Source organism: Parus major, chromosome Z (assembly GCF_001522545.3).
Source record: "Parus major isolate Abel chromosome Z, Parus_major1.1, whole genome shotgun sequence".
In the NCBI taxonomy this organism is placed as follows: domain Eukaryota; kingdom Metazoa; phylum Chordata; class Aves; order Passeriformes; family Paridae; genus Parus; species Parus major.
Window position 1 is genome coordinate 9,989,262 of NC_031799.1, and position 16,755 is coordinate 10,006,016.

The 16,755-nt window shown below is 42.3% G+C and overlaps 1 protein-coding gene across 2 annotated transcripts in view; it reads right to left on the bottom strand.

Annotated features, from left to right (window-relative positions):
- NPR3 (natriuretic peptide receptor 3) overlaps positions 1–7,525 on the bottom strand; it is a 45,440-nt gene extending 37,915 nt beyond the window's left edge. For both annotated transcript variants that reach the window (XM_015614919.3, XM_015614918.3), the window contains exons 1-2: positions 6,527–7,525; positions 1,806–1,928 (exon numbers count right to left, since the gene is read on the bottom strand). In XM_015614919.3, coding sequence (XP_015470405.1) covers positions 1,806–1,928; positions 6,527–7,229 — 826 coding nt within the window. In that variant the 5' untranslated portion in view covers positions 7,230–7,525. The remainder of the gene's footprint in view (positions 1–1,805; positions 1,929–6,526) is intronic.
- Positions 7,526–16,755: the final 9,230 nt, after the last annotated feature.

A 16,755-nucleotide genomic window follows, 5' to 3' on the forward strand; every position in this document is an offset into this window, starting at 1 on the left:
AAAAAGAAATCAAAGAAAAAGAGGTAGTGCAAGAAGAATATAATTTTCTATCTTTGACACTATACATGTTCCTTCTTTAAAACCAGACACTGCGACTGGGGTAGGTTCACTTGCATAACAGCGTTCCTAGAATAATTTACATATTTAAATTCCTTCATGGATTATTTTGCAGGAGGTCATCTTGTTACAATACTTGTGTACAATTATTGCAGTCTTGGCATTTAATAAGCCTGTTCTTCTGAAAAATTAGAAATATTCAGAACAGAGGGCAACAGCAAACTGCAATAAAGTCATCTGAACACGGAGGCAGTGCCAATTGCCCAATCACACCCACTCTTAGGTTTTATATAGTACAAAATCTAAGGCACTGGAACAATGATTTTTGGGGGAATTTCTCTACACTTCTACTGTGTTTGTTTTTCACATGCAATGGACATCTGCACAAAAGTCAGCTTCTGATGCACAGTCATTTCACTCTACATGGGAAACACATCCACAAGCAGAAAAACAGATTTAAAACAAATGTCAGGAAATGATACATTCTAACTACACTACACCAGAAATCAAGCAGTTTTCATTAATCTCTCAGAAAAGCTACAAGAAGACTGGGCTAGCTGTGATAAAAAAAAAAGGTGGTAATGAATCTCCCACATTAGCTTTGATCTTGATCTTCAACTTCATGTTTTGGATATTTGAGTGATTTCCTTCTTACCTGGCAAAATTTGGCATCCTTTAGCTAATCTTGATTTATGTAGCAGAAGCTATACTTCTGTACATATCTAAATCTCTGAATTTATATAGTTATATATCTTCAATATACAAAGTGTTACACAGCACTGTTTACGGTGAAATTTTTTAATTCAACTGTTTCTGTTGGTCAACCTTTACAGCTTAAAGAAAGTACACCTCCACACTTTGCCTTTTTTTCTTAACTTTCACTTGGTTTTTAACTTAAAATTAATATGTTATTGTAGTGGATTAGTTAAAGCAGTCTGCATGGAGGAAATTATTTTCTCTACATCTACAAAAGAACCTGCTCCTTTTAAGAGCCATGTTATACTTCACCACAACCTGCCCCAGTTTCAGCCATCTGATGTTTGATGACAGCAAACACATTTCTCTGATATTACTTTGAATTTAAGTGAGACAGCTGCACCAGCTGAGAGCAGGCATAGTCTGCTCTAGAAACTTTGGACTGCCCATGTCCCATCCAGTGCTTCCCCTTTAACACAGCATGGCTGAAAATTTTTGCAGACAGTGAGTTCTCTGATCAAAAGCTAAATAAATTAGACTCATAGATATCCCAGCACAGAGAAGATTTCTGGAGACCCAAACCTTGCCACTGCCCACAGTGCTGGCCATTGCTAATTACTCCTTGCAGCCATCTGCTCAGCCCACAGGTCATCAGGTGGCCAGGAATGCCCCTGCCCTGAGAGCTGCCAGTCATAAGGCTGGGGATGGTGTAAGTCACCTAGACCTGAGCACACACACTGTAGAATAGGGTACCCACACCATAACCAGCATCTCTGTCTGGCACTACTTCCCCAAAAAGTAATTAAATAAGGAATTGCTATAGCATATTTGGCATCTTGTGACCCACCCAGTAGCAAGCCACAAGGTCTGTTTTATTTCCTGCAATACCATAGCCCAAGTGGAAGAAAACTGCAACAACAGGGAGAGACAGTGGTGTTTTCTGGGACTCAGTGCTGCGTGTTTTGAGGCTAACAAATCTAAAAATACTACCAAGCTTACAAAAGACTTTGCAACACACTTGGGCAAGAAAAACATTGCAAGAAAAACATTACCATATGATGAGCTGTTGAAGAGTTCAATATTGAAGAAAGCATAGTCCCCGTTGGTCATTCCTTGCCGATGAGCAGCCAACATGATGTTCCTGATAGTGTCACCACTGGCACACATGATTACAACTGGAAGAGAATGAGAAACATAGATAAGAAGAAGCTCAAAAACTTCAGAGAACAGCCTGTGAAGCAAGAATACTGCCAGAGACAGTGACCCCAGCTGTCCTCCCAGTTTTGCAACAAACATGAAAACACAGATTGCAAACAAAGCTGATTTCCCAAAGAGCTGACAAGACAGGTATTGAACACAGAGAGGCTTCCTCTTTCCTTGTCTCCTCTGAAGGTAATTAAATAGAGCCTGTGTGTGATCTGATTTTTTTAGCCTTGCAAAATGCAGTAAATTCTGGCTCCAAATTTCTTTAGCTGCATGTATTTGTAGACTAGACCACAATCACAAGCTTCTTTTGATATTTCTAAGTGGACATAAGACAAAGATGGAGATACCATGACCTTACCATTTCAATTTCCATTCCATTGAACAGTTTGATGTAGACTGAACTTGCCTACACCTCAGCTACCTAATATTTAGGTATCTGGCCTAGATTTTGCTGTCTCTCTGTACTTAAGAGAGAGCAGCACCTGTGCAGCAGGGACAGTGGTATGAATCCTTCCAGAACGCGACTCCCTCTTCAGAGACCATACAACAATCCTAGGCAACAACTTGTGATGGGATGCTTAATGTTAATAAATGGAAAAACCGAGCACCATTTTATAAGCATGAAAATTAAAGGTGGGTACAAACACTACAGAGCCCCATTTATCATGGGCCAGTAGCTAAGCAGAGGCTCTGCTGCCACAATGAGACCTACAAGCCCTGTGTGGGCACTGTGACCCCCACTGTGATGACCATGGTTGGTAGGTCACCCCCCAGATCTGCTGGGCAGGGGGACTACTGCCCTTGCTACTCCTTCCTTTTGCAAAAGGTGAGGTTTCAACAATGGGGAGAGAGCTCCCACACAGAGCTATACTACGAGGTATACTACAAGATTTTACACAGTTTCACAGGACTACAGGTACGAAGATCCTAATACCAGAGGGAGGAGCAAAGTACTTCACAAGTGTGTTTTGGGACTGCATCCTACAGCAGAGGCAGAGCCTAACAGAGCCTGTTAGGACAGCGATTCAAAACCAACCGCATGCACGTTTCCAAGAACGCTGTCACACATGGCAGGACTCAAAAGCTACAATAATGTACGCAAACATTTTCAACCCAACAATAAAAATGAATCAAAACCGCATTCAGCTCTTCTGGGTAGAAGTGTTTTCTATTATAAGAAATGAAAATGCCAAACAGGCCAAATCTTTTCGCACACAATGAATCTTCTCCCATCGCCTCTCTGGTTGGATGCCATCACAGGCATAAACCTCCAGATGTGCTGCTGGGGTGAGTCATGTTCAGTACAACCCCACGCTTCAGAACTATACCATGCATAGCTCTGTCCTACTGATTATGGCAGAGAAATATAATAATTTCCAGAGCAACAGAGCAAGACATACTTCATGACCATTGTGAAGTATATTAGCATGAAGGAAAATGAATAAGAAAAAAAATTTCTTACAATAAAATTTAGACTAAATATTTTCCAGATGCACATCAGGAATGAATTTGTCTCACTGTTCTTAATTTCAATATAGGTGAGAGATTTCCTTCTGAAATGTTTCCTTGCTGCCCTCCCAATTCTTCCTTGACTTTGCCTTTGTAATTCACTTCTATCGTAAAACTGTAATCTGTAGATGGAATCAAAGGATTCCCACAGCACCAATAAAAGACATTGAGCAAAAGGAATAAAAGAAAGAGTGTGTGGGGAACTACTTTAAAATACATTAAACTGTCTTTTGTAAACCTCTAAAGGAATGTAAGGGAAGTAATATTAACTATTTGGAAGGGGTTTCTAACCCAGCAGGAAAGCAAAAATTATATATTTCAATATTCTGAAGCAAATAAGCTATGGATATGTTTCTCACAATCTTCCAAAAATGTAAATTACGTATTTAATCTGCATCTGTACCTTACCATTGTGTATGTACAAATGTGTACGTGCAAACCCATACAAAATGTTCTCCCTCCACCATAATACACAGAGACCACAGTAATTCTAATACTAATATGCTGAATTTATTGACTAGGATTGTTGACTCATCCAGAAAATAGTTTAGTTTAATTCCAGTTTAAAGTAATAGGCATTCCCTTTGCTACACACATCCTTTGGACTATGTGCATATACATTTAAGCACAGACCTGCATTTGTGAACCTTACAGTAAACCTGAGCCTACAACATGAACTCTGCAGCAGGCTTACCTGAGCCTAAAAGGAAGCTTGAACTACTAATCAAACTAATTGCAGACAAGCACTTAACTTTTGTTATCATATTCGTCATCATCATTTTTTTGTGGCTCCAACCATTTCACAGGGCTCCAGGGACTGAACACACAGTCCCTGGTACACAGAGGTGAATGGCTGAGTGTGCCTCCTCCTCTCAAGGCATCTGAGAGCCCAGTGCAAACCCCCAGCCAGCAGCAACCTAACCCCTGGGGCCAGCCTCTGTCCTGCTTCCCACAGGACAGCTGGTGGGGCATTTTCTGTCCCAGCTCTGGAAGAGTTTTAAGCAAGAATCCTGCATCTGCTTGAAAGCCCACTCCAAGGCAGGGAGTTCAGTGAAGGCTGACCACTCAGGTAGGAGCCCAAACAGCAGTAGCCTCTGAAAAGTAGAAAAGGTGAGGGCTTAGAGCCAAGGACGGCATCACAGCAGGTGTGACACAGGAGTAGTTAAAAACTGGAAACAAACCAAGCAAAAACATTTCTAAAAAATGCACTGGACAGTGTGCTGTTGCACACAAGTCCTGCTGTTCCGCCAGGGAATCTCCAGTGAGTCCCCAGGACAAATAAAGACCTGACTGATCTTCAGACCTCATCTGGTGCACCCTCCACATGGTGTAGAACTCTTAAAATATTGTGGTAACCTGAAAGATGCCATGAGCAGCAGGGCCAAAGGAATCTGTCAGGTGAGTCCTGCAGACAGTCTTCATAGTCAGAAAGGCACAAGTGGAAGCTGGAGGGTCCCACTTGAGTGGCAGGAGTCAGAGGACAAATGAAGAGGTGAGATGGAAGGAGGGACCCCACAGGGCACAATGTGGAGAAAGAAGAGGGCTGCTTCTGTTCAGTCATTTGCAAGCTGCAAGAATTGTTAAAGATCAAACATCTCAACTCAGCGAAGCATTTCAGACCAGGCTGAAAGCAAGCTCTCTTCCCTGACTGTCAGCATGGTGTGAAGAGTGGTGCTGGGGTGAACACTTGTCTTTTCCTGCTGTAAGCATGCTGTAATACTCTCAGCATCAGGAAAGCCGCACACACACACTTGACAAGCATCTTTCCCCACACTGTGGTTTCCTCCAGCACTGACACATTTATTTCTCTCCATTCATTCTATTTCCCCAAATGGTGCTTAAAAAGAAAGCTCTGTTTAAAGCACCTGCTTCAGTGAATAGGGAATTAAAGAGCCCTATACTGCTATACTGTATACCTAGACCTCAGTTACCTCACACATTCTGGCATGCTGATGGTTTCACAGCAGTGTAACATCAGCAGTGCAAGGCTGCTCCATCCACAGCCTACACCACCATAATACCAGTTCTGCCTGCCACACACAGAATGATCATTATCTGCCCAATTCTGATGCTATTTTAACACTTTACAACAAGATATGTAAGAATTGTACAAAGGGCTTTGTACATCCACAGCTTTCTTGGAAAATATCTAAGGACTTCAACTTCACCCTGAACTTCACTCCTGGAACACATTTTTTTTTTTATTTTTTTTTTTCCCCCCATAATTTACTGGGGAAGCCTGTGGCTGGTCAAACCCTATAACAGAAAAAGTGCTTCTGATAAGCCCATAAATACATCCACACATTACTAGGCAAGATCTCACTTTAAAGCACATCCAAGCACAAAATTGCACATTCCAAAACATTTTAATTTGCTGCTCCACGATGAAAAGTCAGTTTCTCCAGCCCAGACATGACTGTCCCAGATGTTTTACAAGCCATTTATCTCCACGGTGTCTTGCTAACTGTTAGTGACAATGTCACGGCATGCACTCAGGTGTTTCACACGCACACATCCCCTGAAATTACCGTTTCCTCTAAATGCATCTGTTATTTACGAGGTACTCGACAGGGCTCCCAATGGCAGAAGACGCGAAAAGGTCTCCCGCTGCAAGACACAGCGGGGTGAGAGGAAAACACTCTTGTTTAGTCCTTGAGCTTACAGTGTCACTGCAAAAATCTCAGCGAGTAAGCAACAGATTTGCTGCCCAGCAGACGTGGATAATTTTGGGTAAAGCAGACCGCCAGCAGAAAGCTGATTTCTTACCATGCCACAAAGCCCTCCTAGGGTAGTCCCCGAGGGCAAACCACTCACTACGCGGTGGGGAGCCAAACTCTACCTCTGCGGGCAGAGCTTTCACTCCGGGCTGCTGTTCCCATCCGTCGGGGGACGCCTGGCCCAGGGCTGCCGTCGCAGCACCGCAGCGGGTTTCCCCTCGGGCGGGGACGAGCCATGGCTCTTCCCCTGCCGCAGGTCCTTCCCTCCGCGGGATTCCCACCGCCCCAGCCGCCACCGAACGCCACCGAGGAGCCCGGCCGGGCACTCCGCCGCCACTCACCCCTCTCGCCCGTCTGGAGGGCGCGGACGACGTCGTCGATGTCGAGGTGCCGGCTGGTCTCGTCGAAGCTGTGCACGGCCATGTGGAAGGCCTCCTCCTGGAAGACCACATGGACGCCCTCCATGGCGAAGTAGCAGCTGCGCTCGGGGTTGCTGTCGCTGTAGAGCAGCGTGGCCCGGTTCCACTGGTGGTGGCGGAAGAGGGCCAGCAGCATCTCTCCCATCTTGGCGTAGGCGGGCGCGACGCGGGTGAGGTGCGAGTACTCGCCGCCCTTGGCGCCGAAGCCGGCGGCCAGCGCGCCCGCCGACAGCATCGGCACGTCCCAGTGCGCGGCCAGCCGCGCCACCGGCGCCGCCGCGTACTCGCACACCGGCCCCAGCAGCAGGTCGGGGCGGCGGCGCTGCAGGGCTACCATGTCCACCAGGCTGAACAGGGCGCGGTTGCCGCACGCCGAGTCCTCGTAGGTGAGCTGGAAGGCGTAGCCGGGCGGCAGACCCGCGCCGCTCTCCCGCAGGCTCCGCACCGCGTACTCGATGGCCGGGCGCACCCGCCCCAGCGAGAAGAGGTAGGCGTCGTCCTGCGGCAGCAGCACCAGCACCCGGATCAGCTTCTCCTCCTCCTCCTCCTCCGCGCCCGCGGGGCCGCCGCCCAGCGCCGCCCGCGCCGCCAGCACGCAGCAGAGGCTGAGCAGCCAGGGCGGCATCGCGCCCGCCCCCCCGGAGACGCCCGAGCTCCGGCAAACTTTTCGCCCCCCCACTTCCCCGCCCGCCTCGAAATTGTTCGGTCGTGCTTTATTTCTCAGGTGTTTGGCGGATTCACAACCTGCCCCTCCCCACCCCGCCTGCGGGTCACGGACGGAGCATCTCGGCTCTGCTTTTCTCGTTCTCTTATAGATGGACGGCTGTTACTATGATCACTTTCCCCCCCACGCCGGATCTCCCTGCGGGGCTGCCGGGCTGCGCCCTCCCCGCTTAAGTAGCGCGGGAGCGGCGGCAGCGTCTCCGCACGCCCGGCGCGGCGCGGCCGGGTTTGTGCGCAGGGAGGAGCCGGCCCGGGCGCTCCCTCCCGCCCGCCCCCTCCCTGCGGCCCCCCCGCCCCGCACACCTCCGCGGGCGGGCGGGCGGGGGGTGTCCTTATCGCATACATCTAACACTGATGTGTGTGTTTCGCCTACCTTCCTGCTCGGCTGCTGCCCTCCCTTGTCAAGCGAGTCCCCGCCATCGGGCCCGGGGAGTAAAGGATCCCATTGCGCTCTTTTTTTTTCTTAAATATTTTTTGGGGGTTGCTCCAGCCTGCTTAAGCTGGCTTTTACCGCATAAGGAAGGCTTTGGAGGCACCCGGAGGGCTCAGGGGTTCGGCGCTAGGCAGGGCTGCGGGATTTGGGGAAGGAGGTGTTGTAGCATCAGCACCGGGGGATACAGGCGGCAGCCTGAAGGGCGTTGCGGCAGGGTACAAGCAGAGCTGCCCTGCTCCGTCACTTCACCCGGAAGGGTGCCCATGCACAACATAAGACTACGGGGAACTTGATAGTGGATCTGTGACCCCTGCCTGTGTCCCTCTGGGATCTTTCTGAGTCCCCCGTGCCAAGAAGGTCTGGATACCGGGTTTTGTAATTTCCCACTGTGTTGACACAGTTTCATGCCTCAAGCAACAGAGGTTAACCCCACTGAAGGAGAGGTCTGAGATTATTTTACCGAGGAGAAAAATGAACTTTTGGAATTACTGGGACAACACTGTGTAATTGTAAGAGTTTCCTTGTTCAGTTCTACTCACTGGCCTAAAACTGTTATGCTTCAGATCTTGTTAGCCTTTTCTGGAATAAAGTGATGTGAAATGTGCAAATGTTTTGTGAAAGAGGCTTTGGAACACCTGATGCTTTTTTACTGCAACCTAAAGTATGGTGCTCTGTGTAGCTTTGTGCGCACTGTAGCAGCACTCATCCCGAAAGCCAGAGCAGGGCTGCACAGTTTGATGTTTTATGGTTGCTAGAGAGTGCCAGGTTTGTGTTTGAAAGGTGAGAGAACTGCTCCTGGCTTTACAGAAGGTTTGTTTAGTTCAGCACAGAGGTCGTTGTCAGGGCAGTATGTGTAAACTTAACTTTTGTTGCTGCCTTCCCTCTGCAGGCTATGAATGAGAAACCTGCACTCCTGTGGTGACCATATGCTCACCTTTAAGATGTCTCAATTAAATAGAGAAACCTCAAAGCACTTGTGCAATTACAACCGAGAAGTGGAATGAAAACAGCAGATAACACGATGTACAGAAATAATCATCAAAATTTATCTAACAAGGCTCAGTAAAATAAAGAAGCTCAGAAATTCAAAGATGGGTAGTGTCTGAGAAATGTGCTTCTTGTAGTTTTATTTGATTACTGAATCAAACTTCAGAGTGTTCCCAAAGATCATATAAACATCCACCCTGGTGAATCTGGTTTTGTGTGCTCCTGTGCTGTAAGTTATGTCAGGCATTTTTTGTTGTAAATGACTCCGTATAACATAGAGGAGATTAAGCAGAATGTTACAATATACAACACGCCAGCCATCTTTACCACAAATCTTGCAAAAACATTTTCTTAAGGCACATTTTGAAATGCTGACCTTTGTAGTCATTGCTTTATGGTGACCCTACAGATGTGTTTACAGGACCAAAATCTGGTCAGAACTCTCTTGATTTCCTTCTTCCCCAGCAGAATATCTTTCTTATTTTACATATGAGCTCCATACTCTCCTAGCTGTCTTACTTGAGCGTAAGCTGTGTAAACACAACAGAAGAGATAGTAAGCCCATAAATCACAGGTTTGCTGCCCCTTTACACAGGCTGCTCCTTGTGAGGTAAAGTACTGCTGAGAATGAATAAGAGTGGGACAAGCAGGACCAGCATGAGGCAAAACAAGAAACAAAAGCTGTCTAGCCAGTACTGTGTAGCAGTAGTAGCATCAGAAGCCAATTTCAGTGTTTTTATAAAACCATTTGGCCCACAGTATGTGGCTCTTGCTCACCTGAGTAACTGCATTCAGTTGGGAGCCAGTATGGGAGTCAGTGTCTCTGTGGGCCTAGAGCACTATAAACATTTCTGTTCCCTTTTGTCCTGAGTGTTTTTATGAAGAAGAATCCCAGCCTGTGATTGACTTATTTTTCTGAGCCAAGAAGTTATGCATGAGAATTTACTTGTTAATCTCAATTCAAAATGTCACTTAATACACCATCATCAGTTCACTTACAGTATTTTCCATAGTTATAAATTCAACATTTCCCCACAGACATTATTTTTTTCAGCTACATAAATGCTTTTTAATAGGAACAAATCCTGCAGTTGCAGATTTGTAGCAGGCAGAATGCCCACAGACTGCAGTAAGAAGAGAGATTTCAGAATAGCCCATTAGGACTAAAGTAATTTCGGACACAGGCTATTTTCTCCCCAGAAATAACTCAAACACAAGCTGAGAATCACTTGACTTGCTCCAGCCAGCATTAGCAGCAGTGTGAGCTGCCTGATGCCAATTCAGAATTTTTTTCACAGATGGGTTCGCTGAAAACACAGTCCCACCTACAGGCTGAAAAGATGAAATGCTTTAACATCACCTCTATTGCAAATATACCCTGCCACTCAGACTTGCAAACTCTTTCCATGTTTTTCAAGAAATCTATTATCTTTTTATTTCAAGGAGTCTCTTCTCCTTTGGAACACACCTAAAGGATTTCTAAATGTATCATGATGTATTTTGTGTCTTTTTGTGTTCTATGACCTTACCTTCATATACTTCTGTTATGTAAAAAATCAACGTGGTTTTCAGGTGAAAATACTGCAGCATGAAAACCCAAGACGAGCCAATCTCATTGCTTAAAAATTAGATGGAAATGGGACCTCTATTTTTTATTTTTTCCTATTAAGTTACACCAACTTCTGTGAAGATATAAGAACTACAAGATCACAAAAGGGAACATAAAACATAGATGTACATACATATATATATATATATACACACACACATGCATAGTAATAACTGTTTTGCTGTTGCTGCTATCTGAACAGCTTCCACTTCACAGCAGAAAGTAAAGGCAGGTAGATGTCATTTTTATTTTACAAATGAGATGCTAGGATGAAAAAGACCAACCCCCACTTTTTTTCTTTTCCATAAATAATAAAGGTAAACTTCTTGTTATGAATGTTTAAGGAGGAACAATAATTCTTTTCTGCTGCCTGCTACTCCAGACAACATGCAACATGGCCAAAACACAGCTTTATACATTGCAAAGTTGCATTAATCATTACATTACATTACATTAATACATTACATTAATCATTAGTGGAACACTTGTGGTTCCACTGAAGCTCATGAAAGAACATAATGATCAGAAGTTGACACCACAATCTTCCAGATAACTTTTATTTCTAAGAAGAAAGATGTTATTGCAATTGTTCTCACTTGAAAATATCCCTACATTTCCTATTTTGCAAGTACTTGTAGTCAGGAAAGTAATATTAAGAATGCAAAAGTTGCATTCTTTTTAACAGTGTAACCTTATACATTACCGTGAAACTTTTCTGACTGAACTATGTTAGAAAACACTTACTTTGTTTAGGCAACCAATTTCTTTATTTATTGTATTTCTGTATTTAGAAGACAATATCTGAACATAGGTAATGCCCGGGTATAGAACACACTTTTTTGCTAACTAAACTAAATTAGGAGGATCTAACTGAACAAATTGTCTTGGATCCAAGTTGTTCACTTTTGTTTCCATTTCCATGTCTTAGACAGGTCAGCAGTGGATGATCACTGGAGTGCACAGGACAGTGGCTGCCCTGTTCCTCATGTGCATCTCCCTCCTTTAAACAACTGTATCATAGTTTGAGACAGAGAGTGAGTGGTGAAATACAAACATCAGCTCTGCCTTACCAATATCATGGCATTTCTGTCCAGACGATTTAAAAGCATTTGGAGAGCAAAGATAATTTATGCTTGAGATATAGTAACCCTACAATAGGTACCCATATTGATTGTAAAAGAAAAGTAAGAAATACTATTACAGTGTCCCTCAAAAATAGAGTTGGGATTAGACATCCCAGACCACTGACAACCAAGGAGCTGCATTGCTCTTATCTGTCATCTATGACAAGAACTATTCCAAAGTCTACTTTAATTCATATTCCCATATAAGAAGTCTTACAACTTAAAGAAACCAGACATGTTTGCTTTGTCTGTATATTCAGCTCTGCAGGACATGCCAGTTGTATCATCCCAGGAACAGATTCATCTTTAGGAATATTCTGAAGCAAAATGTGGATTATATTTTTAAACCAAATTAGTTCATTGATATGGTTTGCGGTTGTGTTGGCACAGTAGAGCAAGAGTTCTGGAATAAAAGCACCAAGATGCCAGAGATGAGAGGCAGGAACTCCTCAGTGGAAATTAGTACTGATATCCCTGTATGTCTTTTCTCTTGCATGTTAGTTGATGATTAAATTACAGGGAATGCATGGAAAAAACATTTTTAATACTATTGTCAGATCTTATTCCAATGAGCTGATACAAAAATATTTTAAAAATGAAATAAAATGAAATAAAATAAAATATGCTTCAGGAGTTCTGTAATTTTCAGTTTATAAAAGCACTAATGTGGTTAAAAAATGAATATATAGACTACTTTCATTGTATATGTATATGAATGAATAGACTACAAATACACAGTTGTTATTTGTCATTATATTACCGTAATGGGAAAAAATGAGAATACTGAGTGAGGACAAAAGCTCCAGGAATGAATGAGTGGATGGAGAAAGACAAAGTATACAGCAGAGTGGGATGCCAATAGTCAATAAAGAGATACAACAAAGAAAATCAAAAAATGACATCTTAAAATTAATGACAAACCTGCCATTTTACACATCAGTTTATATAATTTATTTAGACCAAGGTCTAAGGGCTCAAAAAACAAACTGAACAGTGTTCACAAGTTGTAGTTCCTGCTAAAAGGCAGGAACTCAGCACTGATCACTTCTGCCAGAAGCAGAGTGGGAGGAAACGGAGGTGTCCTCATGCTCTGTGCAAAGAGAGAAGGGCCTTTTGGAAGTGTAACTTCTATTTGCACATTGATAAGAGAGACCTCTGGAAAGTGATGTATTCTTTGTGTGCAGTTTATAATGTATTTCTTAAGAGCCTGCTTGTTCTTTCCATTAGTTTTGTACTTTGCTCTTGCTGACAGCCTAAGTGTTTTTATCACACACAGGGAGACAAAAAATGTGCATGAAAATATTTAGCTCATTCTCCTGTATGTACACTTCTAGATTAAGGTCAAAAGGACATAAGCATTCCTTGTATTTGTAAAAAAAATATTTCTTCATGTCTTTTGCTGCCAAAGCAGGCAGAAAGAGCAAACAAACACAGTGGTGGAAATGTTAGCAGGAGTTAGACATCTTTCTGAAGAAGTAAACAATTCTACACTTCCATTTTCCTCCCAAATTTTCCCAAAAGTTTTCACATTTAAAAAAGGACAGAAAATATTGGGGCTTAATTCTTTTTTTTCTTCAACCCTGGTTGTTATACTGTTCTTCTTTTTACACCAGACAGACCTTTTTAGGCAGATGTGTTTGGTCAATTTAATTTTCTCAAAGGCAGTTGGGAGCTGGTCCAACATAGGACAGAGAAGCGCAAGACCCCAATGTAGCTGAAGCAGGACTATTGGGTTATTGTGTACAACTGCCAAAATCAATAAGACTGCCACGAGTAAAAAAATAGACTTCAGGTCATGCCCATTCTGGCAGTAGCTGATGTGAAACATGGGGCCTTCTGGCTGGGTTCTGCCACCAGACTTTACTGCCCTTCTAGATATGTCAGGACAAGTGCATGTGTAATTGCTATTTACCCTCATTCTGTCAGCCTGATTTGAGTGTAGAAGGTGTTACTGCTAAACCAGGTCACTAAAACCTTGCTAGGGAGCAGTTCCATGTGAAGAAATGCCAAGAAGCTGGAGGGGGTGATAATCTCTGGTAGAGTAAACAGCTCCAGGTGAGCTTCAATAACACATTTCTTATCCCAAGGCCACTGCACCTGAGATGGCATATTAGGCTCAGGTGATCTAGATGATAAAATACACAAAAAGATGTAGAAAATATGTATATTTTACTGTATTTCCTTATCTTGTCGTTAACCCTTGGTGTCAATATTAAACCATGACATTATTTAAAGAGGTGATTGAATCTCTGATGTTTGTGAAATGAGAGCTTTATTTAGCAGGATGTGCTCTGTACAATGAATGAGGCAGTGCTTTCCTTGTAAGGGAGAATCACAAGAAGACAGAGCCAGAACTGTGCCAAACTAATGGGAAGACATCAGGGAGATATGAGAGCAATGAGATTTGCAGCTAGTTGTGACAATAATCAATTACTGATTATTAGAAAGTAAAAGCTCTGTATTAATATAGGCTGCATTAATTACTGAACACTTCCATGATTAAATGAAACTCTGTTAAACTAGGATATTTCAAGGTGGTTCTACCCTGATTTTATCCGGTGTTTGGTTCTTGCCCACAAAGTCATTAGCTGTTAATGAGGGAGGAAAGAGTACAAGTTAAAAATCTATGCCAAATGAACTGGAGAGGTAGTTTGAAATCAAAGAAACAATATGCTACTTCCCAGTGCTTTTCTGTTCAGGGAAGTGTACAGAAAAAAGCAGGACACACTATGGAATAGAGCCACTCATCCTAACAAGACACCAACAGAAGCTGAGTGAGTGATTCTGTGGTGTTCTACCAACTTAAGTGGTCTATGCCAGGTCTGAGCAATAGTATTCTCTGCTCTACAGGAATACTGTGCTTGTTTCAACCATCATTGTTTTGAGAAAATCACAGACTGGAGAGTTGAGAAGGGCAGAACCAGAGTCTGGAAGCATGTTTCCTATAACAGATTTAAATATTAAGTTTCCTTAGTCTAGGAAAGAAAGGACTGCAAAGACATATTGTGGTCCTTCTACATGGATCAGATGTCTCAAAGACAGTGATGAGTTGGTTTTCTGTTCCATGCTACTGTCAGTACATCCCATCCCATTCTTCTAGGTGAACTGTGAATAAATTAAACTTTGTATGTCCTCTAGGAATATCTTCTTCCTCTGTCCAGCAGCTAACAATGGAGTCCCTCAGGAATCCACCTCGTGACAGCTACTGCTAACTGAGGCGTTCTCTGTCCTCTATCCCTGTAGTTATAAAACCTTGAAATAATTTACCAGTTTTGTACTATTTTTAGAAATATTCCAAATACTTCCAAGAGAAAATGATACAAAGAAAAAAGCTTTTATATAACTTGTCACAAGAGGTCTGACAAAATTCACAGTTATGATGTACCTCTTTTCATCAGCTGTCATGTGTTCCTTTATTTGAAGCAATGTTACTGGATTGTGTCCATGAAACATCACTAAAAAGGGATGTTAATAAGAACATCACCAGAACATTTGAGTCATAGCTAAATAGAGAAACCAAGAACAGACTTTTCAAATAAAAAAAAGTTTCACTGGAAATATGTGAAATTAGGTCACAACTGCAATGAAAAATATGGTAAAGAGAACCAAATCCTAGAATGCAGTATGTGAATTCCCTGTGCTGACTGCAATTTCCTCACAAAATTGTTAGATGGAGCATTAACAGAAGATAATGCAAAGTATTTTTTATCCTTTGGTATCTGGAGATAATTTCCAGGGCTATGAAGTATAACAGATATTGCCTGGAATAAGAAATTGAGTCTGGAAAATCAAAGGTTATGGACTGTACCCAGGAAATTACTGGAAAAAGCATTTCCTGCTTCTAATTGCATTATGTAGAAAATTCCTCCATGTGCCATGTCATGCCATGGCATGGAGGACTTGGCCCACAAGAAGAAGGAGGAACACTTTGATCTCAGTAATGTGAAAATCAGTTCATTTTCTGGTAAGAGTATCAGGAAGGTCTTATGACAAGGCATTGTTTTTGCCTTTTTTTTTTTTCTTTCTTTTTCTGATGATTATTATTTCTTAATTTTTTGGAAATTATGAAATTTATCTTCTAATTGTATAGGTATTACTTAAATATAGCCATGATCTTCCATTGCAGAAAAAGAAAATGTTATTCTTAGGGAAAAAATATCAGTGATATCTATTTTAAAAAAGGGAATTCCTTCATTACAAATGTATCTGTCAAAACTCACATTCTCAGACTTTGAATTCTGAAACGCACACAAAAAATGAACTTTTTTTTTTTTTAGGGAAAAAAACGTTAAAAATAAAGCAGTTTTTGCATTCTGGAAAATTGCACATATAAGCAAAAAAGTTTTATGTAGTGCAACATCTTGGTGATGCTCAGTTAAATTAAAAGCTAGCTTTAATTCAGTTGTAAAAACCAAGGATGCATCCAAGATTCAGAAGTTTGGCATAAAATTTATCAATGTGATTTTTAACATGGGGTTCAAGGACACGAGATTTTAATTTTTTTCTTTATCACCCCTCCTCCTCAGTATACAAAATAGCTAATATTTTATTTTCCTTGTAAAATGACTGGTGCCTCACAGTTTGACGTTAACCTACAAACAGGAAATGGAAGAGGAGCTCGGGATTCACATCACTCAGCCCAGTCACAAAACTGAGAGTAGAGACCAGAGTGGCAGTCATAACTGCAGACAGCATATACTTTTCTGAGACCAGTATCCAAAACAAAAGCTTTAAATGAAAAACAGCAATAGTTTTAAGTGCAAATCTTACTGGAAAATATAATCAGAATAGGAGGAATCTGCTCTTATACTGTGAAGCAGGGACAGCTTATCCTAAAGGTAGGAGTTTGGAAAAGTACCTTAATCCTAGATATATCAATTAATAATTGATTAGCAATGCACACCCCAAAATGACATGTCTGAGTTCTATAAAAAGAATACAGGAAAGAGCTGAGTCTGTCTGAATGCATGCACACCTGTTACACTGAAAACTAAACCTTCTGATAATATTTTCATAGTTTAAGTTACTTTCCCATGAACGTCCTCTAAACTTAGGTTGTTTACACATTCCTACTAAGAAACGCCTTTTGATGGATGTTTTGCGTGACGACCAGTGTGCTTGTGAAGGTGGTAACTTAGTTATCCAATCCCTGGTCAATGTCAAGAATCTATAAATACTGGAGTCAGAAAATAAAGTTACTTCCTTTCCTGTCATACCACTGAGACATGTTCATGTGAATCATTCTGTGTCCTTTAGCGACACACATGTACTACTT